The sequence below is a fragment of the Hyla sarda genome, chromosome 8 (genome assembly GCF_029499605.1).
Source record: "Hyla sarda isolate aHylSar1 chromosome 8, aHylSar1.hap1, whole genome shotgun sequence".
In the NCBI taxonomy this organism is placed as follows: domain Eukaryota; kingdom Metazoa; phylum Chordata; class Amphibia; order Anura; family Hylidae; genus Hyla; species Hyla sarda.
This window is the reverse complement of record NC_079196.1, coordinates 128,204,340-128,230,526: the sequence shown is the minus strand read 5'-3', so window position 1 is coordinate 128,230,526 and position 26,187 is coordinate 128,204,340. Positions and strand designations below refer to the sequence as shown.

Here is a 26,187-nt window from a genome sequence, read left to right as displayed (position 1 = left end):
ACCTATTGTCTCAGGGGTGGGGACTCCAACGGAACCTCTCTCCCAATATATTGACTGGTTACTCCATCCCCTCTTACCAGAGATTCCAGCCCTTGTCAAAGATATGAATGATTTTCTCAGAGCACTTCGGAATCTCACCATACAGAAAAGTGTATTTTAGTGTCAATTGACATTGAGAGCCTCTACACCAGTATTCCGCAGGAGAAAGGTATGGAGGCCATAAGAGAATTCCTGGAGAGCTCTGATAAAAGCCCTTACTTTGTCAATTTTGTCTGTGATTCCTTGAAACTAGTATTGTCTTCAAATGCCTTTAAGTTTAACAATGAATGGTACACCCAAGTGGGAGGCGTGGCCACGGGGACCCCGGTAGCCTGACGAATTTGTATGTTGCCATTTTGGAAAAAAAGTTTATCTTTTCAGAAAGAAACAAATGTATCGGCTCTATAGCGTGCTATCACAGATTCGTGGATGACATTTAAATCGCTTGGACAGGCACAGAGTCCACTTTTGTGGACTTCGTGTCTGCCCTGAACGATGAAAATGATCTAAATTTAAAATTCACCTGGAAAATTGCAGGGTCTGAACTTGAATTTTTAGACATCAAGGTAATTCTGTCGCAAGGAGAGTTTATAACGCAGGGGTATCGAAAACCCACAGCATGCCATTCCCTACTGCACTACGAAAGCTACCATCCACTACACGTGAAAAAAGCGGTCCCTTATGGGCAATTCCTCAGATTGAGGCAAATAAACAGCCATGAGGAAGATTACATGGTGGAGGCTCGGGAATTGCAAGATAGACTGAAACAAAGGGGTTACCCGGAAAAAATATTGAATGAAGCTCTCCATAAAGCACACAACTCCGATAGAAATTAATTACTTTAAAAAAAAAGTTTAGGAAAAATCATGTAAGTCAGTCTAACTCAGAAAAAAAAGGGAACGTTTTTCTTTTTCATTTGTCTATAGCCCAGTAGCAGAAAAATCAGAAAGGCTATAAATAATAACTGGTTTCTCATACAAAATGACCCAGATTTAAAACAAGGGTCCATCAATTGTCCCTTGATAACTTTAAAAAAATCTAAAATCTAAAAAAATGTCTTGGTATAGCGTGAGCAGAAAAATATACCAGACAAGACTTGGTTATCGAAACACACCTTAAAAGGGACTCCTAAATGTGGCAGGTGTAATTGGTGTTCTTATTGCTGCACGGATAAATATGGCTCCTTGGGAGGTATAGAGATACCGCAAAAGGACTTTGTATACTGTCATACGAAAAACGTGATCTATGCCATTCGCTGCACCTTTCTTGGAATAGAAAGAGTTTATGCAGCGAATGGCATGGATACACGTAACAGTTTATTGAAAAAAGAAGGAGCCTGGATTTTCAAGACTAAGGCTCTAGGCAACCCGGGACTTAATGACAGATTAGAAATGAATGTCTACATTTAGTTTCTGTCTTACATAGCCGTGAAGAAATTGTGTGTTATATAAGTTTTCACAATTTTTCTATTATTTTCGTTATAAGTTTTATTCTTGTCTATCAAGATTGTTTTGTAACACCCCCTTCAGTGACGTGGGTCAGAGAGGTGTACTTAACTGGACCCGGGTGCCAGAAGTGGCTGGTCTGACGAAGCGTGGAAGCACACGAAGTGTGAAAGCAGCTGTTAACCATTCCTACCAATAGTCTGTGGCGTCCCGCTGTCTGAAGTCTGTCCATTGCACCGTCTACCAAATAAAGTTACCACCTGCAATTCTCCTTAAAGGGGTACTCCGGTGCTCACACATCTTATCCCCTATCCAAAGGATAAGATGTCTGATCGCAGGAGTCCCGCCGCTGGGGACCCCGTGATCTTGCACGCGGCACCGCATTTTTATTCAGTCCCCGGAGCGTGTTCGCTCCTGGTCTGATTACGGGCGACCACCGGGCCGGCAGCGTGTGATGCCACGCCTCCGCCCCCGTGTGACATCACACTCCTCCCCTCAATGCAAGCCTACGGGAGGGGGCGTGACAGCTATCGCCGCCGGCCCGGTGGTCGCCCGTAATCAGACCCGGAGAGAACACGCTCCGGGGACTGATTACAAACTAGGGGGCCACGTGCAAGATCACGGGGGTCCCCAGCGGCGGGACTCCCGCGATCAGGCATCTTATCCCCTATCCTTTGGATAGGGGATGAGATGTGTAAGAACTGGAGAACCCCTTTAACTGTGAGTGCTCCCTTTGTTTTCTGTTACTCTCCAAAGGAATTGTATGCTGAACTGTTGTCTGGCGAGTTATTGTGAGGAATGTGTACCATGGCAAGTGACCAGGATGATCCGATAGCTAATCCCCGAGACGGTTCGTCACATTTGGTGGAGGATGCGGGCACACGTTGATAAGGTCATCACGTTGCCAAGGGCAACCCGTTGCCAAGGGCAACCAACGGGCGAGTTGGAGAGGAGCCATTGCTAGGGGCAACCCCTTGCAAGATTGCAAGTCGGATGAGCCCAGCAGAGTAGTTCAAGCACAGGATGGTGTGTGTGGAGGAGCGTTGCTAGGGGCAACAGATCAAGGATTTTTTTTCTGGAAAACGGATGACATCAGCAGTGGTAAAGACTGAGGTGCTTTGCAGGACTGTGTGAATGGTGTCATGAAATGTGAACCCATGCGGCATAATAATGTTTTTGTTGAAAACTTTTGCTAATGTGTTCAGATGTAAAAAGTTCTATTCCCACCTCTAGCAGGACAAAAGAAAACCTGTGTGAGCTGGAAATAGAAGGTAAAAAGGTGATGGTTTTGTTAGACCCCAGATGTGTAATAAGTCTGGTAAAGACCAGCTGCAGAAAGCCGGACCCCGTTATGGTGTCTATGCAGGCAGGTATTTGGGGTTATAAAACGGTTGATGTATTTATTACTTCTCCCTATGGTACTGTAGTTCATAAGGTTGCAATAGATCCTTCCATGGAGTATGAAGTAGTACTGGGGAAGCATTTTCCTTTGTTCAGACAGTTGTTGGAAGATAGTCAGGTGACTAGAACAGGCACACCTCACAACACAACAGCAGGGGAAAGTAAGTCAGCAGAGGCTGAGGACGGGGAGTGTCAGCAGACCCTAGGTATATCTCAGGTGGGAGTGTGCCAGACCACTAGGGGAGCTGAAGAACAGTCCTTCAGAAATCCTTCAGCAGGCATGCCGCGCAAATTCCGAGGCATGCCGTGCAAATGCATGTCGGCGACCCGGCGATTCGGGTCACTTGTGACCCGATGACCCGGTAATAAATGGTGATCGGCGGAGTACAATTCACCGCCAATCACCTACCGTTGATGGGGAGTGGTGACAATTCTGTCACCGCCCCAGCAACGCTGCTATTGGCCGGCGAACGTCCGGCCAATAGCAGAGCGGCAGAGGAGGGGTTAACGGCTCCTTCCCGCTGCTGGACCCGCTGTTTTCATTCAGTCAGCGGGTGCAGCAGTGAGAAGAACACGTGGATCCCCCCTCGGAGCCGGAGCCCCCTCAGGAGCATTTAGAATAGGGAAAGCTGAGTGCAGGGACAGGTAGGAGTCTAATAGGTTTCAAAAAGTTATATAAAAGTAAAAAAAAAGTAAAAAAAAAAAAGTAACCCCCCTCTGACCCCCTAATAGGTCCCCAGGGTCCTATTAGGGTCTGATCCCTGACCCCGGGACCTATTAGTGGTTCAGGGAGCTGCGTGTGCCATCCCTTATTTTTTTGGCCGCAGCTTTTTTTATTTATTTATTTTTTTTTTATAAAAAAAATCCCCCCTGACCCCCTAATAGGTCCCACAGGGTCCTATTAGGGTCTGATCCCTTACCTCGGGTCCTATTAGGGGTTCAGGGAGCTGCGTTTGCCACTACTTTTTTTTTTTTGGCCACAGCTTTTTTTTTTTCTTTACTTTAACTGTTGTACACTTTTTACACCAAGCACCACATACTTACTTACCGGCCCCACCCCCACCCCCGCCACTGCCCCCCCCCGTCACCGTAGAAAAAAGGCGATGGCCCGCCGGACATTTTCGGCAGCGGAGGCTTTGGCTTTTTTAGCCTCCGACTCCGAATCTGTCAGTGAGGACGATGAAGATCCTGCATTTTTATGTTCTTCATCGTCCTCCTCATCATCTAGTAGTGATGATGAGTCCCCTGTACGGCGGCGGAGGCGCCGCCAGGCGAGGCCACGCACCCCCCATGAGAGTGACCCAGTGGCCGACACTAGTACGAGTGGCAATGCCGCTCGTAATAGGAGTCCGGCCCCCCAGACAAGTGCACCGGAGCCCCCTTCCGATGAACCTGTCTGAAGCCCCCCAGAGGGTTATCAGCCACGGGTTCCTGAGTTTGTTGGCGACTCAGGAATCCAGATTGACATGGCTGGCTTCACTGATCTGGACTTTTTAAATTTTTTTTTCAGTGACAGCCTGGTCAATCTAATGGTGGAGCAAATGAACTTGTACGCCCAGCAGTTCATTGGCCACCACCCCGATTCGCTTTTGGCCAGGCCCAATGAATGGCACGCCATTGATGCAGCGGAAATGAGGACATTTTGGGGCCTCTCGCTGCATATGGGCCTGGTCAAAAAACCAAGTGCTCGTCAGTACTGGAGCTAGGAAGTCCTCTACCAGACCCCGCTTTACCGTATGGCGATGACACAGAGGCGGTTCGAGGCCATTCGGAAATGCCTGCATTATGCAGATAATGAGGCATGTCCGCCCCGAGGTGATCCCGTCCATGACCGACTTTACAAAGTGAGGCCGGTCATCGATCACTTTGAGGCCACATTTTTGGAGGCCTACGTACCCCTCAGGGACCTCTCGGTAGATGAGTCTCTCATCAGTTTTAAGGGGAGACTCATCTTCCGCCAGTATATTCCCTCAAAGCGGGCGCGGTATGGCGTGAAACTCTGCAAACTTTGCGAGAGTACCTCCGGGTACCCTTGCAAGTTTAGAGTATATGAGGGACGAGATTCCCGTATTGAACCCCCAGATTGTTCCCCCACTCTGGGTGTTAGCGGGAAAATCGTTTGGGACCTTATGCACCCATTGCTGGATAAGGGTTTCCACGTGTACGTGGATAACTTTTATACCAGCATCCCTCTGTTCAAATCCCTTTCCGCCAGATCCACGTCCGCTTGTGGGACCGTGCGGAAGAACCAGAGAGGCCTCCCTCTAAATTTGGTCCAGACGCCTATCCCCAAGGGTGAGTCCCGTGCCCTGACCCATGATAACCTGTTGTTGGTGAAGTATAAGGATAAGAGGGATGTCCTTATACTCACCACTATTCATGGGAATGGCAGCACCCCTTTCCCTGTGCGAGGCACCGTGGGACCGGTCCTCAAGCCTGATTGTATTCTGGACTACAATCGGTATATGGGGGGAGTTGATCTCTCAGATCAAGTCCTCAAGCCATATAACGCCATGCGGAAAACAGGGGCATGGTACAAAAAAGTTGCGGTCTACTTGGTACAGGTTGCCATGTTCAATGCTTTTGTACTATCCCAGTACGCTGGCAACACAGGGACATTCCTCCAGTACCAAGAAGAAGTCCTAAGGTTCCTGATCTTTGCTGACCGGGAAAGATCAGGCCTGACTTCCTAAGGGTCTGGAGTTATAGGCGCCAGGATCGTCCCAGGCCAGCACTTTCCAGGTGAGGTCCCCCACAGTGGAAAGAAGGGACGGTCCCAGAAAAGATGCAGAGTGTGTTACAGGAGGGGGATTCGGAGGGACACCAGGTACCAATGTGACACTTGCCCAGATAATCCGAGCCTCTGCATTGGCTGCTTCAGGGAGTATCACACTTCCATGGAGCCCTACATTTTCCCTTTTTATTTGAATTTTCCATAATTTGACCAATGTACCAAGTCCAGAGTACATTCCAAAATATAACCCCCATAGATCACTAAATTGCCCAAAAAAAAACTGAAAAAAAAAAACCTGATAAGACCTCTGGGGGTGTTTTTTCAAAAATGGGTCATGGGTCACTGAGTCACTCTCATCAGGGACTTTTTTATGTTGCCTCAAATGCGCAGCACTCTCTCTCCACCTGAGCAGGGTGCGCATTTGAGGCAACAGGTTAGGGACGGCCACACACATCACATTCCCAGAATGATGATTCAGAGCATAGGGTTTGGGGCGGGCATATTTTTTTAGTTTTGGCTATGCTCTGGGTCATCATTCTGGGAACATATCCTGTTTTATTATGTTTTATAATTTTCTGGCCCACTGTACCCCATATTACGGGCCTCTGTACCCCACCTGTCTAACCCAGTTACGGCCCGTTGTCCCCCATAGTGTTCCCCTATTTTAGGGCTCAGTGCTCGCCCCATTAGCGCTCCTTGAGGGGGGGTCCCACATCCTGGCTCCATATCAGGCTCAAGGTCCCTGACTGCGCTCCCACTCAAGCAAGACCTGCTGTGCACCCGCCAAGCCAAAATCATCAAAAAATAAGGTATGTCCTTACTCCAAAGAGATGTATTTACATCTGGGGTATTAAGGCTTACTTAACCCCTTGTTACATTCCTCGAGGGGTCTAGTTTCCAAAATAGTATGCCATGTGTTTTTTTTTGCTGTCCTTGCACCATTGGGGGTTCCTAAATGCGATATCCCCCCCCATTTCAGCAAAGTTTGCAAATGTGACTCCTTCTCTTCTGAGCATTGTGGCGCCCCTGCAGTGCACTTGACGTCCACTTATGGGGTACCTCCATACTCAGAAGAGATGGGGTTACAAATGTTGGGGGGTCTTTTCTACTATTAACCCTTGCAAAAATGTGAAATTTGTGGGGAAACCCACATTTTAATGAAAAAATATATATATTTTTTTACATATGAAAAAGTCGTGAAATCCCTGTGGGGTATTAAGGTTCACTTTACCCCTTGTTACGTTCCCCAAGGGGTCTAGTTTCCAAAATATAATGCCATGTGGTTTTTTTTTTTGCTGTCCTGGCACCATAGGGGCTTCCTAAATGCAGCATGCCCCCAGAGCAAAATTTGCTTCCAAAAAGCCAAATGTGACTACTCCTCTTCTGAGACCTGTAGTGCGCCAGTAGAGCACTTTTCACCCCCACATGGGGTGTTTTCTGAATCAGGAGAAATTGGGCTTCAAATTTTGGGGGGTATTTTCTGCTTCAACCCTTTGTAAAATTGTAACATTTTTGGGAAACCAAGCATTTTCGTAATTTTTTTTTTTTACATATGCAAAAGTCGTGAAACCCCTGTGGGGTATGAAGGTTCACTTTACCCCTTGTTACGTTCCCCAAGGGGTCTAGTTTCCAAAATATAATGCCATGTGTTTTTTTATTGCTGTCCTGGCACCATAGGGGCTTCCTAAATGCGGCATGCCCCCAGAGCAAAATTTGCTTCCAAAAAGCCAAATGTGACTACTCTTCTTCTGAGACCTGTAGTGCGCCAGCAGAGCACTTTTCACCCCCACATGGTGTGTTCTCTGAATCGGGAGAAATTGGGCTTTAAATTTTGGGGGGGTATTTTCTGCTTTAACCCTTTGTAAAAATGTTAAATTTTTGGGAAACCAAGCATTTTCGTTCATTTTTTGTTTTTTTTTTACATATGCAAAAGTCGTGAAACCCCTGTGGGGTATTAAGGTTCACTTTACACCTTGTTACGTTCCCCAAGGGGTCTAGTTTCCAAAATATAATGCCATGTGTTTTTTTTTTGCTGTCCTGGCACCATAGGGGCTTCCTAAATGCGGCATGCTCCCAGAGCAAAATTTGCTTCCAAAAAGCCAAATGTGACTACTCCTCTACTGAGACCTGTAGTGCGCCAGCAGAGCACTTTTCACCCCCACATGGGGTGTTTTCTGAATCGGGAGAAATTGGGCTTCAAATTTTGGGGGGGTATTTTTTGCTTTAACCCTTCGTAAAAATGTAAAATTTTTGGGAAACCAAGCATTTTATGTAAAATTATTATTATTATTTTTTTACATTTGCAAAAGTCATGAAACACCTGTGGGGTATTAAGGCTCACTTATTTCCTTGTTATGTTCCTCGAGGGGTCTAGTTTCCAAAATGGTATGCCATGTGTTTTTTTTGTTGTTTTGGCACCCTAGGGGCTTCATAAAGGTGACATGCCCCCCAAAAACTTTTTCAGGAAAATGTTCTCTCCAAAATCCCCTTGTCGCTCCTTCCCTTCTGAGCCCTCTACTGCACCCACCGAACACTTTACACAGACATATGAGGTATGTGCTTACTCGAGAGAAATTGAGCTACAAATACCAGTAAAAGTTTTTTCTCCTTTTACTCCTTGAAAATATAAAAAAATTGGGTCTACAAGAACATGTGAGTGTAAAAAATGAAGATTTTGAATTTTCTCCTTCACTTTGCTGCTATTCCTGTGAAACACCTAAAGGGTTTAAACACTTACTGAATGTCATTTTGAATACTTTGGGGGGTGCAGTTTTTATAATGGGGTCATTTGTGGGGTATTTCTTATATGAAGACCCTTCAAATCCACTTCAAAACTGAACTGGTCACTGAAAAATAGTGAGTTTGAAAATTTTGTGAAAAATTTGAAAATTGCTGCTGAACTTTGAAGCCCTGAACAAAAATTTTTTTATTTTGAATATCCATTTTCCTTACAAGCAGAGAGCTTCAAAGTTAGAAAAATGCAAAATTTTCATTTTTTTCATCAAATTTGGGGATTTTTCCCCATGAAAGGATGCAAGTTGCCACAAAATGTTACCACTATGTTAATGGGGAATATGTCACGAAAAAACGATCTCGGAATCAGAATGATAACTAAAAGCATTCCAGAGTTATCAATGTTTAAAGTGACAGTGGTTAGATGTGCAAAAAACGCTCTGGTCCTAAGGTGTAAAATGGCCTGGTCCTTAAGGGGTTAAAGAGGTGACTGAAAAACAAGCTACGGAGATGGTTGTGGGAAAACCAAAAGTCTGGAAGAGAGTACGGGTGGAGTTGGGGGCTGCGCTTACGGTCACAGACAGAGTCCTAAGTGAAGGAAATGTGGCGTCTGGACCAGAAAGAGTTCGTAACCAGAAAAGTCGAACCGCTGGACCAGATATTGTTGCAGACTCAGGAGCCCTAGGTGTTTTTTCCAGGCCATGGAGAGACTGTGACAAGACAAAAGAAAAGTCTGCCAAGGAGCCGAGAGACAGTTCAGAGGAACTGTTTGGGAATCATCCGGATTCGCTGGTGCCAAGAGCCATTGAAGTTGTTGCTAGGGTCAACGAACTTATCATCAAGGGATTGCCGGTCCGACGGGAGTATTTAGCGAGAGTCTCCAGAGTTGCCAATGTGGTGGGAGAGGAAGAGTGCCAGGTGTCGGTGGCACCTGTTGTTGATGATAATGACAAGGCACAAGTGGCCGCAACCTCGGAAAAGGGGGAGACTTTGTCTAGAGATGGAGAAGAGCCGGGTCGAGTGTCTGACAGAGGACCAGAGGATGTCTCAAGGTCTAACAGCAAGAGTGAGGAGACCGCTGTGAGAAAAAGTCTCGGGAATGACGAGCTGGCCTTGAGAAGGAACTTGAGCAGATCCAGAATCTGGAAGAAACCCTGCAGATGGATTCTGTGAACTTGATGGAAAAGGAAGAAGTGGTACAGCGCTTGACAGAGGAGAGGGACAAGGTGCTGGCAGACTTCCAGAATGAGCAGGAAGAGAAGCATCAGCTGGAGAAAGTCACGGAGCAATACAAAAGTGATGTGGTAGCTCTCTAAGATGAATTGGCCCGCTCCCAGAATCTGGTGATCTGCCAGAAGAATAAAGTGGATAGCAGGTTACCTTTCTGACAGAAGAAGTGGGTCTTCTGCATAGTGCATATCATGCTCTATGGTATGACTATAAGGCTAGGCTGGTTGCCATAGAGGATCTGGAGCGAGAGAAAGTGCTGCTAGCGCACAACAGGCAGAGCTTGGAAGCGCAGAACGAAATGCGCAGAAGGTCCCAAGTAGCTGCCTTGGTTTTGCAGGGAGCTCAACTCTATGAGTAGGAGGCTCTGCTTGGGGAAAATGAGCAGCTATGGAAACAATTGATGTCTTTGGAAGATACTGTCAGGGACTTGACAGAGTTACGTGACAGTGAGAGGATGAAGTCCACTAAGCTCCAGTGTAAGCAGCGAAAATATGAAAAAAAAGGAAGAGGACCGGGAAGTCCTAAAAGAGCAGAGAACAAGCTATGGTGGAATTGGCTCAAGAAAGGCTTCTGGTACAGAAGATACGGGATACAGGGATACTTTCTCTGAATGCCAAAAAGTCCTCTGAAACTAAGGTTGAGGTGAAGCCTGGTAAAAAGTCCTCTAAATCTAAGATTGAGGTGAAGCCTGGTAAAAAGTCCTCTAAAGCTAAGATTGAGGTGAAGCCCTGTAAGAAGTGCCCTGAAGCTAGGACTGAGCTGAAACCTGGTGGGAAATCCTCTGAAGTGGAGACTAAGGAGAAGTCAGGCGGGAAATCCTTTGAACCTGAGCAAACCAAAAATTCTGAAGGTAATGCTGAGGCAGAGAAATCCACTGAAGCAGAAGCTAAACCAGTGTCAACCTCAGAAGCTATGAGTAAAGAAAATTGCACAACTGAAGCTACAGGTGAAGAGAAGAGTGAGACTGAAGAAGCTGCAGAGAAGAGCAAAACAGAAGTAGAAGCTGGTTCTACACAAGAGCCCAAAGGAGCCAAAGGCTCTGAGGCAAAACCTGAGCTGGGGCCCCTGAAGAGAAAGTTGGAAGGGTTGAGGTTAAACCCGGTGGGGAATCCTCGGAAGCCGAGACATGTACGTGGTGGCTAGTAAAAGTGAGAAATGTCATGGTCTTCGGTGTCTGTGGGACATATATTTTCCAACAGGAAGGAAAGGCAGGTGATCTCTGCCTTTCAGACACATGTGCTCCTTCCCGGTCGTCTGAGCAAAAGGAAGGGGGGGGGGGAGGATATATGGTAAGGTGGCAAGGAAAGCGTGTAGTTCCTTAGCTCACCCTAGAGAATCTCTCCCCTGCTGCTTAATTAATGAACCAGCAGGGAAGGGAGGTGTATATAAGAGTCTAAGACTCAGTCTAATCTGGGCTCTCCCTTAGTAACAGCACGTCGCTGTAAGGGAGAGACAGCGGGCTTTGCTGGAGGCACACACCAGGAGTGGCCCAAGTGACAGTGGGAACTGTGGATAAATCAGGTTGCAGGTGGCACGGATTTTAACTGGATGAGGGAAGCTCACCAGTTGGTAGACAGGGCATGCTGAGAGTTATAGTCAATGACCAGACGGTCTAGGACTTTATTTTGTTCCTGTTTATGTTTTTACCTGCAACCTGTAAATAAAGCTGGCGAGGAACTTTACTTGTCTGCTGAACTGTTGTCTGGCAAGTTATTGTGAGGAAAGTGTCCCATGGCAAGTGACCAGGACTATCCGAGAGATATTCCCTGAGATGGTTCGTCAGAACTGTCATAATAATAATTATATAACCAATAAATTACACAATTTATTAAAAATGTATGATTTAAAAATGAAAAAATCACCTCTTGCAGATATTGGCTGCCATAAGCCGTTCTGGAAGAGTGGGATACCGAGAGTAATGCCGTGCCTCACCCTTGCGTTGCCGTGACTCCGCCTCCACGTAAAGTCACAGAACGTGCCACGCATGCTACAGGGGAGGTCTGGAGGAGGAGCATGTCCGTCTTACACTGTGCGGCCATATCGCTCACATAGTGTAGGAGGAGTGTATCGGCAGGGAAACAAATGCACGGCAAGGCAGTGCAGCACGGAGGTGATAGAGCCAGGGGCAGACTGACAACACTCGGGGGCCCCCGGGCCAAAAAAAAGGCAAGGGCCCCTGCTAGGCTCTAAAGCTCGTCAATCTTCTGCCATACCCCTATTCCACCCAAATCCCACACACAATAAACTAAACTAAATAAACTAATAAAATATATGTAAGAAACACTTAAACATAGGTAAATTTCCATGACCAATAATACCGCCATACTGTACTGAATGAAACCACTATACACAGACCAGTATACTATAAAGGATCTGTATAAGTGATTATATACAGGATCATATGGCGGTAGATATCTGCTCTGCACAGGATGTGTACACCATAGAAGTGATTACAGTTACATTTTGGGACTCACAATTACGTATTTTCTGATCAGCTGCATCCTCTTTCCTTTTCTTCTCCATCCGGATCAGACTGCCATGTGGATCTCTTAACATCTGCAGGACAAACATGTCAGACTCTTTTCCAGTGCCCTCCCCTCCTCTGCACAATCTTTTCATCTATAGGCCGACAAACTGTAATAATGCCCTCCTTGGTGTCCTGCACAGTAAAAGGGCAGGTAGGTAGCAGGGTAAATAGGTAACTAGGTAGGTAGCTCAGGAAGCCAGATATGTAGGTAGGTGACAAGGCAGGTAGGCAGGGGGCTAGCTAGGTAGTTAGGCATCCATGTATGAAGGCCAGGTATGTAATATAGTTAGGTAGCTGGGTATGTAGGTAGTTAGATAGCCTGGTATGTAGCTAAGTAGTTAGGCATCCAGGTATAAAGTTAGGTAGCCCCCCTTCCCCGTAGGTATAGGCAACAGAGTTAACCCCTTCCCTGTAGGTATAGACAGCAGAGTTGACGCCCCTTCCCCCAAAGGTATAGGCAGCAGAGTTAGCCCCCCCACCCTTCCCCATAGGGATAGGCAGCAGACTTAACCCCTCTTCCCATAGGTATAGGCAGTAGAGTTACCCCCCCTTCCCAATAGGTATAGGAACAGAGTTAACCCCCTGTCTCCTTAGGTATAGGCAGCGGAGTCCCCCCCCTTTCCCCATTGGTATAGGTATAGGCAGAGTTACCCCTCCCTCTTTCCCATAGGTATAGGCAGAGTAACCCCCCCCCCTCGTCCACATAGGTATAGGCAGGGTTACCCCTCTTCCCCATAGGTATAGGAAGAGTAACCCCCCCTCTGCCACATAGGTATAGGCAGGGTTACCCCTCTTCCCCATAGGTGTAGGCCGAGTTACCCCCCCTCTTCCCCATAGGTTTAGGCAGAGTTACCCCCCCCCCCTTCCCCATAGGTACTGTATAGACAGAGTTAAGAAATAAAATAAATAATGCTCACCGGATGTCCCACGCAGCAATCTCCTCAGTAGCAGGGACCCGCGTTTTCTCCCCTCCACAGCACAGGCGCCGATGAGTAACATCATTGGCACCTGTACTGCGTGCTGCGTGGGGGAAGAGGTCACATCTCCTCTGTGTAAGCTGCAGATGCAGCTCAGACAGAGGGGACGCCTTCTCTTGTATGTGCGTGTATTGCACATACCAGAGACGACAGCGCTGTCTGCTGGGGATCTGGGACAAATGTCCCGGTTCCTCAGTAGCGGTGGCGGGCCCTTAACCTGGCCGGGCCCTTGGACGACGTCCGATCAGACAGACCAGTCAGTCCGCCCCTGGATAGAGCCTAAAGTTTGAGGGTTGATTAGTGTGTGCCCAGGCACACCCGACATACCCCATGCGCACGAAAATGAGACAATGTATTTCTGGCCTTAGAAGCATTGCACGCTGTTCTGTAGTCTATGATCTACAAGTACACCCAGATACTTCTCTGCCAGTAACTCTCCTTGTTTAACCCCTCCTAAGACATATGTTGTATGCAGGTTTTTTATACCCAGATGTATAACTTTACATTTATCCACATTGAACCTCATTCGGATGTGCAGACACTCCGTGTGTCCAAATCAGCTTGTAACCTATGCATATCTTCTATGGACTATACCGTGTTACAAAGCTTAGTGTCATCTGCAATGATAGAAACAGAACTGTTAATCCCATTCTCTATATCATTAATAAATAAGTTAAACAAAAGTGGGTCCAATATTAAACCCTGGGGTACACCACTAATAACCGGGGACTAATCAGAGTACGAAACATTGACCATCACTGTCTAGAACGGTCCTTAAGCCAATTTTAATTCAGTTACGAATACAAATTTCTAAACCTAAAGACCTTAATTCACCTATAAAATGTTTATGAGAGACCATGTCAAATGCCTTTACAAAATTCAAAAAAACTATGAGGGGTTGGGGGGAAGGGGTTTAAGACCTATGTAGAAGTAGAGTGGTGCTGTTACCCATAGCAGCCAAGCAGATTGCTGCTTTCATTTATCAGAGGCTTTTTTTTTTTTTTTTAGAACTGAAAGAAGCAATCTGGTTGCAATGGACAGCTGGTCTGCTTTTCCTCTGCACAGGATTTGATAAATGTCCCCTAATATCCCCCCCCCCCCCCCGCCCTCCGCTTCTGCTTAAATCTTAATAAAAGCAAATTAGGTTGGTTTGACAACTCCTATACTTAGTAAACCCACACTGGCTATCACTTCTAATTCTATTACCCCCTATGTATTCCTGCATGTAGTCCCTTATGAGCCCACAAATGGTGTTAAGCTTACAGGTATATAATTCTCTGGGTAAGACCTAGAGCAGTGTTTCCCAACCTTTTTTGGGTCGGGGCACACCTCAGAAATTTGTTTTTCCGCGGGCACCCCTACCGAAGTTGCCGAGCAAAAAAAAAGGAAAAAATTTTAAAAACGCAATGCACTATATCTATTTATCAGTGGTTATGTAGTTTAAAGTGCTGCTCTGCTTTATACAGCAACTCACAAATGACGTCTTCTCTAATTTGCATCGTTGCCTTCTCTTCTCCATCTTGTCCGGGCCATCATCACGATTTCTTCCACACACAATTCTTCACTGTTAAACCTGCAAAACAAACCTATTAGGCTTTGCACTTTTTTTTACATGAGTAACAGATGGGTGTACATGGGTGACAGATGGGTGTAGAGGAGTGTACATGGGTGACAGATGGGTGTAGAGGAGTGTACCTGGGTGACAGAGGGGTGTAGAGGAGTGTACATGAGTGACAGAAGGGTGTAGAGGAGTGTACATGGGTGACAGAGGGGTGTAGAAAAGTGTACATGGGTGATAGATGGGTGTACATGGGGAACAGATGGGTGTACATGGGGGACAGATGGGTGTAGAAGAGTGTACATGGGAGACAGATGGATGTACATGTGTGACAGAGGGGTATAGAGGAGTGTACATGGGTGACAGAGGGGTGTAGAGGAGTGTACATGGGTGACAGAGGGGTGAAGAGGAGTGTACATGGGTGATAGATGGGTGTACATGGGTGACAGAGGGGTGTAGAGGAGTGTACAGAGGGGTGTAGTGAGGTGTACAAGGGTGACAGATGGGTGTAGAAGAGTGAACATGGGTGACAGGGGCATAGGGGGTGACAGAGGGGTGGACAAGGGTGACAGAGCGGTGAATAGGGGTGGACATGGGTGACAGGGATGTGGTCAGAGGGTTGGACAATGGTGGGTGAACATGGGTGACAGGGATGGACAGGGGTGACAGAGGGTTGGATGGGGGGTGGACATGGATGACAGGAGGGTGGACATGGGAGACAGGGGGTCAGAGGGGTGGACAAGGGTGACAAGGGGGTAAAAGAGGGACAGGAGTGACAGAGAGGGGTGGACTGGGGTAACAAAGGGACAGATGGGTGAACAGGAGTGTGGACATGGGTGACAGGGTAGACTACGGGGGTAGACGGGGGGGTAAACATGAGTGACAGGAATGGACAGGAGAGTGGACAAGACGGACATGGATGACAGGAGGGTGGACATGGGTGAGAGGGGGTGGACATGGGTGACAGGGATGATAAGAGGGTGGACATGTATGTAAGGGGGGTGGACATGGGTGACAGTTTTTTTTTTTACATATGCAAAAGTCGTGAAACCCCTGTGGGTATTAAGGCTCACTTTATTCCTTGTTACGTTCCTCAAGGGGTCTAGTTTCCAAAATGGTATGCCATGTGGATATTTTTTGCTGTTCTGGCACCATAGGGGCTTCCTAAATGCAACATGCACCCGAGCAAAATTTGCTCTCAAAAAGCCAAATATGACTTCTTCTCTTCTGAGCATTGTCGTTCGCCCGTAGTGCTCTTAAGGTAAAATAATGGGGTACCTCCATACTCAGAAGAGATGGGGTTACAAATTTTGGGGGGTATTTTCTGCTATTAACCCTTGCAAAAATGTGAAATTTGGGAAACACACATTTTAGTGAAAAAGGCTCACTTTATTCCTTGTTACGTTCCTCAAGGGGTCTAATTTTCAAAATGGTATGCCATGTGTTTTTTTTTTTTTTGCGGTTCTGGCCCCATAGGGGCTTCCTAAATGCAACATGGCCCCAAAAAAACATTTCAGAAAAACGTACTCTCCAAAATCCCCTTGTCGCTCCTTTGCTTCTGAGCCCTCTACTGCACCTGCCGAACACTTTACATAGACATATGAGGTATGTGCTTACTCGAGAGAAATTGGGCTACAAATATAAGTATAAATTTTCTCCTTTTACCCCTTGTAAAAATTCAAAAATTGGGTCTACAAGAACATGCGAGTGTAAAAAATGAAGAGTGTGAATTTTCTCCTTCATTTTGCTGCTATTCCTGTGAAACACCTAAAGGGTTAAAACACTTACTGAATGTCATTTTGAATACTTTGGGGGGGTGCAGTTTTTATAATGGGGTCATTTGTGGGGTATTTCTAAGATGAAGACCCTTCAAATCCACTTCAAACCTGAACTGGTCCCTGAAAAATTGTGAACTTGGAAATTTTGTGAAAAATTGGAAGATTGCTGCTGAACTTTGAAACCCTCTGGTGTCTTCCAAAAGTAAAAACACGTCAATTTTATGATGCAAACATAAAGTAGACATATTGTATATGTGAATTAAAAAAAATTATTTGGAATATCCATTTTCCTTACAAGCAGAGAGCTTCAAAGTTAGAAAAATGCTAAATTTTCAAATTTCTCATCAAATTTTGGGATTTTTCACCAAGAAAGGATGCAAGTATCGACAAAATGTTACCACTATGTTAAAGTAGAATATGTCACGAAAAAACTATCTTGGAATCAGAATGATAAGTAAAAGCATTCCAGAGTTATTAAAGTTTAAAGTGACAGTGGTCAGATGTGAAAAAAATGGCCGGGTCCTAAGGTGTAAAATGGCTGGGTCCTTAAAGGGTTAAACTCACCTGGGGGAAAGTAACAGATGTGAGCAATACAAAAATCACATCTGAAAGTAGATAAAAAGAAGAGAAGTTCCCGTAGTCTTTGCATTGTGTGTCTGAGTGTGCCACACTAAGCATGGACAACAGAAAGAGAAGAGAACTGTCTGAGGACTTGAGAACCAAAATTGTGGAAGGCAATCAACAGTGTCGTAAGATCTGGCCTGTCATTCCTATGCCCATACGTCTGTATATGTTTTACGGATTTCTATAGCCACCCTGGATTTTTCCTAGGACCTTTGACATATGCCACCATTTTTAGCATCCATAATACCATTGCTATTGGTGCTTCTTCCTTAATACTACATCTTGATACCAGATATGTGACCTTGATTGATCATATGATCCTGACATCATTTTGTTCTTACATACAATCCCGACTTCTCAAAGTTTTTTTATGCACTGTTTACATATTATGATATCTGTTAATACTTATTGGGATTTTGTCATGCATTTCTAAATCTGATGAAGGTCAATGTTTGACCGAAACGTTATCTCTAATTTTGGATTGCACATGTATTTGTCATATTATATATAAATATATATGTATTTGTCATATATATATATTCTCTCCCCCCCCCCCCCCTCTCCAGAGCTGCTTTGCACATTCCTTACCAAGAAAGCCCGCAAAGTGCTAGTGGTCTTTCTGAATCTCCGTTCTAAACCGGAAGCGGTGCTCCTCCCTAAGGAGAATACTTGCCCCTTTTAGCTAGTCACAGGCCTCTTCCCACAGCCAAGCCAGACCACTTCCCACAGCCAAGCCAGACCACCCTGCTCTGTACTGACTAGGCCCCCCCGAAACAGCTGTCTGCAGATGGGTGTTATTCCCTTCTGGGGAAAATTCTGGCAGTGTGATGAGCTGCTTTGCATATATATATATATATATATATATATATATATATATATATATATATATGCACATTTGAGTAGCCACATTAGTTCAGTGATGCAAATGCAAACAATAAAGAATTGCATTATCTTGTAATACCTTTTTTATTGGACTAACAGACTATATATATATATATATATATATATATATATATATAGAGAGAGAGAGAGAGAGAGAGAGATAGATATATATATAAATCATATATCTGTATATATATTTTTTTTCCGCTCACACAGAAGACAGATGAATGACGAACAGGAAATAGGAGGGAAAGACCTCAATTGAATAATGAAACCACAGCCAATTAAGGTCAACCACTTGACCTACATTCCTTTGTTGTTCTATTACCTATTTGACCTTAATTGGCTGTGGTCTCATTATTCAATTAACCTTAATTTTCTCCAATTAGAGCAGCAACTCTATATTTCAAAACTTTCTTTCTTCCATTCATACAGCCCCAGTGCCTCCCTGCTGGTCCCTGCGGCAACCACTGTGATTGCAAGCGGGGGAAACTGGAATTCAAGAATTACAACTCCCATCATCCCCTACATAAAAAATTTAAGATTTTTCGCATATATAAAATGGTAATCCCACATACCACATTCATGGTTGTACATTCCCTTCTACAGCTTACAGCGATGAAAAAGTCCTTTCCATCCTACTGAAATTATAGCTCCCATCCATGTGTTCCAGCATATGCAGAGACATTGGAATTACAAGAAGAGTTTTGCAGCAATTTGTCATTTAAAACCAGCTCATATTGTATAATTACAATGACATCGTCCTTCACAATTACATTAAATACATACATACATTATTGTCCCGGCCATCTGCCTCCGCAAATTACAATTTGAAGTATCTTTAATTTTGGTAATTTTGCCTACTGTATTATACATTTTACTGATGTCCCTGTCCTCTGCTTGTCTCTGACCCCTGCAATTATTCATGGCAGCACATCAAAATGCCCAAAAAAATTTTATAAAATAAATGGGGCAAAAAAATGGAAAGTGAAAATGAAAAAAGTATGATTTAGAACGAAAACTAGAATTTTTTTTTTTTTAAATGCACTACTCATTTTTAATATTGAGCGCTGAATTTTCTGGTCCCTCCCTGCTCACGAAAATTGAAAGACAAAAAAAAAGTAACATTTTTAAACAGGGATCAATTTTATGTGAGCGGACAGGGACCTAAAAAGTCGACAACAATAGTCGACAACAATAAAAATGTAGAAAGGAACCATTTAAATGTAAAAATAATATATTTTTTTTATAATTAATTTTTTATATTTTTTTTATTAGTAATGTATTTTAATATTGTGTTTAATAAGGTGTGTGTTTCACTTTTTTTTCTCTATTTTTTTATTTTTTTTTAGGTAATACTACTACTCCCAGAATGGAACAGTACCTGTACTAATAAATCGCCCTGGGTGTCACTACTGACACCCGATGCGATTGTCCTTTCTATTGCAGAGATGGAGCAGCTTTCTCCTGCGCTCGCATCTCTGCACTATACTCCAGCCGGCCAGTGATGTTAATAGAATTCACATCACTTATTCATATTTCCTGCAGAGAGCTGTGATTGGCCAGATGATTCCAGCCAATCACAGCTCTCTGCAGGAAATATGAATAATAGGTATATATATGGCATATACGCATACTACAGTGGGAGCAGAGAAGAGCGGCCGGCCGCCCGCATGTATACATTATACAGGACGATCGCAGCAGGTGTCAGGAGTGACACATGCTGTGATCTTTCCTTACCTGCAGGTGCTACTGCTCCCAACACGGAGCACACTCTGCTCCATGCTAGGAGCTGTAGTACCTGCATTAATAGACAGAGTGCAACAGGTGTCAGAAGTGACACTCGCTGCGATCTGTCTATCAATGCAGGTAGTACAGCTCCCAATATGGAGCAGAGTGTGCTCCATGTTGGGAGCAGTAGTACCTGCAGTTGAGGACAGATCACAGCGAGTGTCACTCCTGACACCTGATGCGATCTTCCTATCTAATGCAGAGATGTGAGAAAGCCACCTGCATCTATACATTATACAGGCGATCTGTTTATTAGCACAGGCACTACTACTCCCATCGTTAAACAGTCTGTTTCATGCTTGGAGTAGTAGTAGTAAATTGAAAAAAATTTAGAAAAAAAAGTGAAACATACACTTTGTTAAACACATTATTCAAATACATTACTAATAAAAATTCACCACAAATTTATTTCGATTTAATCAAATTTTTTCAAAAATTTGCTCATCTCTAGTTGCCATCATAATGTGGTATACCCTCTAAATTATGAGATTAGAAACCATTTTATTATTTACTTTCTGATGCTTGTTGTACTGTTTAATCATTTTTGTTTTGTCATGCACATTTGATATTTCCAGGATACAAGATAATTTAGTAAATTTAACTCGGGATTGCTTTTTTTCCCTTCATAAAATAGAACCTGTTCTCTGTGCGCAAAGTTTAAAAGGGTTATCCAGCAAAATCTTTTTCACATAAATGGGCCAATAAAATAAAAACAGCCTATAGAACCTCCTGTCCCGACCTCATGTCCCAACCTCATGTCCCGTCCTCATGTCCTGTCCTCTGGTAGGACTGATTTGTGATGAAGATATTATAAGCTGAAAATAGAAGGGGACATGGCTTTGTGGGACTGGGCATGATTTGCAAACCAGACCGATGCACAAAAAGGGTAGATATTAAAAGGGGTGGGGCTTAAACAGTGGGTGTGTCTTTGTGAGATGGGGTGTTGCTTGCAAGCCGGACTGACACATTCACCAAGAGATGCAGAGCGGAGCTTGTGGAGTAAGGTAACAGAAGTCCCATATACTTGCATGGGACTTGAAACAAAACCCATCTTTTATATAAGGGTGTAGGTAAGGGTTAACTATCATATATTTTTATTTGACATATAAGTAATATGTGTAACAGGTATTATTGAAATATCTCGAGCCGTACGGAAGTTATGTGGGAACATACATTTCCCATAGAGCTGCATCGGGCTTTAAAAAATCCTGACCCTCACAAATGGGGGTAGTTAAGGGTTAAATTAACTATCCTTTATTTTAAGTGGACATATAAGTAACATGTGACCAAGTATTTTTGAAATATCTCCAGGCGTTTGGAAGTTATGCAGTAACATATATTTCCCATAGACTTGCTTGGGACTTTAAACAAAAACCCCAACCCTGGCAAATGGAGGTGAGTAAGGGATAAATTACCTATCCTTTGTTTGTTGTTGACATATAAGTAACATGTGTGCCAAGTTTCATGTTAATATCTTTAGCCGTTTGGATGTGATGCTACAACATACATACACACACACACACACACATACATGCACACATACACATTGGTGGAGATTTATCAAAACCCGTGAAGAGGTAAAGTTGTTGAGTTGTCCATAGCAACCAATCAGATACCTTCTTTAATTTTTCACAGGTCTCTTTAAAAATTAAAGAAGCAAGCTGATTGGTTGCTATTGGCAACTCAGCAACTTTTCCTCTGACCAGGTTTTGAGATATATGAAATGAGGTTTACCGTTGACCAGGCGCCATGATAATGAGGCTGTGGGGAGCAATGGAGGTAAATATAGGCAATTTTTATGTTATGGCACATCTATGTAAAAAAAAGTTTTTGCTGGATAACTTCTTTGATATTTGTTATTGAGTATCATGCAATAATAATGTAATACAAATAATAAAAATATGAATAAAGCTTATGTAGGTAAAATTATTGTGATTATATTACAGTCTACATTAAAAACATGCCAATTAAATTAGAAAATTACCAGTCCATTTTCATTGTTGGAAACTGCAAGGTCTTCTCCATTTCCATCAAATGCTTTAATTTCAATGCCTAGATTGGATTCAGGATGTCTCAGCCAATTTTGAAGCACAGTTTTCACATCTATACTTTGCCAAGATCCAGGTCCTGGACTCATTTCAATTTTTATTGCTCGGATTCCAATGTGTCTTGAACCATCTTTCAAAGGCTTAATGAGTCTTAAGATTTGCACCACAACTGTTGTAGACTTTTGGACAGGCTTCAGATGAATCCATAACTGTGCTTTTGATATTTTATTTAACTGGATTTTGGAGCTCACTTTAAAAAAACAACAGTTTGGTTTCTCAGTCATGTCAGCTACAAATTCAGCTGTAAAATAAAGAGGATCATAAATACCAGTAAAGTTCTTTTTTTCAAAGATGTTTATAGCAAGTCTGTTTTCATTGCTCACGGACACCAATCAGATCTAAGCTTTGTTAAAAAGCTCCGCTATGCTTAGCTATTATGGGTCTTTCTTTTATATAATTTTTACAAATCTGTCCCATAATTTGGTTTATGTTGATTTATGTCTTGGTTATTACAAACATAAATTAAAATATTAAATTCACTTAAATTTTCATGTTTTATAAATAATATATGCATGATTTTGTGCAGTAAAATAAACAATCTGATGTTAAAATTTCCATGCGTATACTGTAGTTAGTATCAACAACCTTTAGGGGTGGCCCCCCAAGGGGTTAACCCTAAACTAGAAACCCCCCCTAAAACTTAATACTTTATTAATATCTATTAAAACAAAGTATCCCTTGTGAATGTGTGTTTAAAAACACAGCCAAGTGTGTGAGTTTGGTATTAAGATGCACCCATAAAGTATACAGTCTTTGTACTCTATGGTTTATCCAGTGGGTGCATCTAATAGTCCTGAAATGACCACTACTGGCTGCTAGTTAAAACTGTCACTGGTAGCCCTCCACAACCCGACGTTTCGTCAGCTCACGCTGACTTAGTCATGGGAGAGAGGCTACTGTAGTTACACCATGTAATTGTGAGCACCAGAATTAAAACATTTTGACAAACATCTTTCTGTCACAACTTCCATAAAATACTTTTTCATGTCTATAATTGGTAGTGAAACAGAGATGGAATGGGACATCATATCACTTACATTGCTGACTTGTACATCTAGGTACCTTTTCCTACTTCTGTGCGGTAAGGAACAGACTTTGAGAACACAAGTCTTTTTATTGCAGCTGTCCTATACCTATCCTAGCTATAAAATCATAAAAAGAATTATGGCCATAAAGTTATGCATATTTAAGTCTGCTGAAGCATACTCTGCTTCAGGATCACTAATCACTATGTTTTAAATGCTTTGGAGGGAAAACATTATCACTTACACTTGTATTATATATAATCAGTTGCTTCTCCTGCCAAGATAACAGTTACATTCCATTTGCAAGACAGTTACCCAACAAGGAATGATTTAAAGTGACTTCTTAAGGCTGTAATAGCATAGTCAAATGTTCAAACACCCTGCGCAAGGGTAAATAGATTAATGCTAATAATATTTTCAAATTACCATATTATTTCATATTTACATTTGTATTTGGCAATTAACTTGACTTTTTGGCATTCTACATAGTGTTTCAGCATGCTGGATATAATATAAACTTGTACAATCCAGTGAACCTCGAAGGTGGCAGGGATTTGTCTGGCGCTGACAGGATCAAAGAGGCTTCAGGTCGGCAGGTTCAGGTAAAAAAAGCTTTATTCAGCTAGGATGCAACGCGTTTCACTGCGCAAGTGCAGCTTCCTCAGGCATGGCGATCACAATTACAAGCAGGGTTATATACCCAAAGCATTAACCCTTTACAAACAATTAAACATCAGAAAAACACATATGAATAATTTATAAAGCAATAAAATTACACATAGAGATAATGACATATATATTTAGGCAACAACAGTGTACAACAGTGCACACTGTTGGTGCCTAAGTATATCTGTCATTATCTCTATGTGTAATTTTATTGCTTTGTAAATTATTCATATGTGTTTTTCTGATGTTTGTTTGTAAAGGGTTAATGCTTTGGGTATATAACCCTGCTTGTAATTGTGATTGCCATGCCTGAGGAAGCTGCGTTTGCGCAGTGAAACGCATTGCATCCTAGCTGAATAAAGCTTTTTTTACCTGGACCTGCCGACCTGAAGCCTCTTTGATCCTGTCAGCGCCAGACAAATCCCTGCCACCTACGATGTTCACTGGATTGTACATGTTTTTATGGGATGGCTGCAGACGGATAACCTGATCCCCTACTGAACACGCGCTAACCATTGTTGTGTATGCCGGTTCACAACCAGAGTGGGTAAGAGACCACCTGTTTCCCCGTCCCTGCCTGACATTAGCACATGTGATCCTCCACATGGAGCACCTCTGCTTTGTTTTTAGGATATAATAAAAAAAATTTTAATTTAAAACATTAAGAAGCTGATATAACAGTAAATTTAGAAGTTACAATAAGAGACAAAGTCTAACCAGTTGTACTGTTTTTATGCATTCAAGTCTAAACACACTTTAAAACTGAGCTCAGGGAAGGTCACAGGGACACACACAACAAGGTTATAATAACATGGTAAAATATGTGCGGAATGTCTACCTGGAAAATACAGGCAGACATCCCGCAAATTTGGAAGTTTCGGCGGAACTAGGACCTATCGGAAGTTCGTAGTCTTCACAAACGACAATGCAAGCGGAATCCGCAGGAACATTGAACCAGTTTAATGTTTCTGCAGATTAAAAAATTCAGCAGAATGCCATTGAAATCATGCATCATGCAATGCTGCAGAAGAATTTCCCAGTGGAATATTCCCGCGGAATTCCACTCAAAATTTTTGCCATGTAAACTTAGCCTTATTCTAAAAAGGCCCCTAAAGAGAAAATAACACTTTGATGGGTCAAACATTGACTTGAACTAAAGAGATTTTTATTCCTTCTAGAGAATTTTTTTTCAAATTTCAGAAATTCTAGATCACAAAAGTGCTGGAAATATTGCTTGATTATTCATCTACAGTTTATTTAATTTATATTAAAAAGGATCCATCACCAGGAATATTTTTTGAATTGACAAGTAGCCCACGCAAAAAAAGAAAAAATTCTAGTTTAACAGCACTTTTTTATTTACAGCTGCAAGATCTTACAATAACTAGTGAGATGTCATGATTTATCTGGCATGTTGTTTCAGTATGGTGCCAGGACCAGCAATTGTGAATTTACACTTGAAGAATCTCTAAAGTTAGATTTATTTAGTACATCAAATCTAAATTTACATGCATGAACATTTCTAAACGGTATGTGTTTAAGGCATGGTTGTAAATTATTTTCCAATAATTTTATTTTTATTTTTTAAATCTTTACGTAATGACAAAAATATATTTTCATTGTATAATATGTGATTTCGGGAAAATGGAAAGAATAAGCACAGTAATGTTGAAGATATACTGCAGTCTTGAACTCATAAAGTAATGCACAGCAGGCCTTTAACATTATTTAGTACATTTATAAATTCCCATTTATTAATTACGAAAAAATGCAGAAGTGTAAAAAAAAAGTGCAGCTACTATATCCTTAAGGGGACAGTCAAATTAAATAGTAACATTCTAGTTAATACAATCTGCTGATTAATTAATCTGTTTTAAGTGACTATTGTTAACAATTAATATTTTTTTTAATGTGTGGTGCTTTTACTATCCTTTTTTAGTTCACATAGATATGTTTAAACTATATGATTATTCTATTTTTACTTACGTTCAGTTGCCATAATGATGACTGTTTCAGTGGTTACATGGTAATCATCATCTTCTAGTGACCCATCGCTGCTAGAATCTCTTTGAACATCGTATTGGTCTATCATATCTTGCAATGGTGGAGCTTTTGGTAAAATGTATTTTATAGCATTCTTGCTGATGTTCGGAGCCTGCTCAAGTCGAAGTTTGCTAAGTATCTGGAATTTTATAGCTTCTAATTTTGACAATTGTGTGCTTTCCCTCCAGGTACATGCAGTGCATAAAGTGTCCTTAGCATCTGCTTGATTGCTCTTGCTCAAATCCACCAAGGGAAACACTACCAGAATGCACAAGTAAATATAAATACAGACACATACCTTTGTCATCTTCTCATTTAGTTACACTGAAAGATTTTGTCTTTATGTCTCATGTATTAATAAGTAAAAAAATAAATAAATCCAGTGGCTTTTTAACTAAACTTTTATGTTAAGAGGGTTCATGACACTGTCAACCTAATACAACACATTCATGCAACCTGTACTTTTATACTGCAACTTAAGTTTCACTTGCATCATCACAACCAATGATTGCTTGCCACATAAACAATTAATTCAGCTGGCAGAGACGTTGAAGTTGTGTTAGTATATTGGCAGTTTGTTGGAAGACACATATTCTTTTTCCATTGACACAGATTAATGACACTTG

The 26,187-nt window shown here is 42.6% G+C and overlaps 1 protein-coding gene across 1 annotated transcript in view; it reads right to left on the bottom strand.

Annotated features, from left to right (window-relative positions):
* Positions 1–25,868, bottom strand: part of LOC130285303 (growth/differentiation factor 8-like) — a 35,135-nt gene extending 9,267 nt beyond the window's left edge. Inside the window, exons 1-2 of the mRNA XM_056536659.1 lie at positions 25,505–25,868; positions 21,704–22,068 (exon numbers count right to left, since the gene is read on the bottom strand). Coding sequence (XP_056392634.1) covers positions 21,704–22,068; positions 25,505–25,868 — 729 coding nt within the window. The remainder of the gene's footprint in view (positions 1–21,703; positions 22,069–25,504) is intronic.
* Positions 25,869–26,187: the final 319 nt, after the last annotated feature.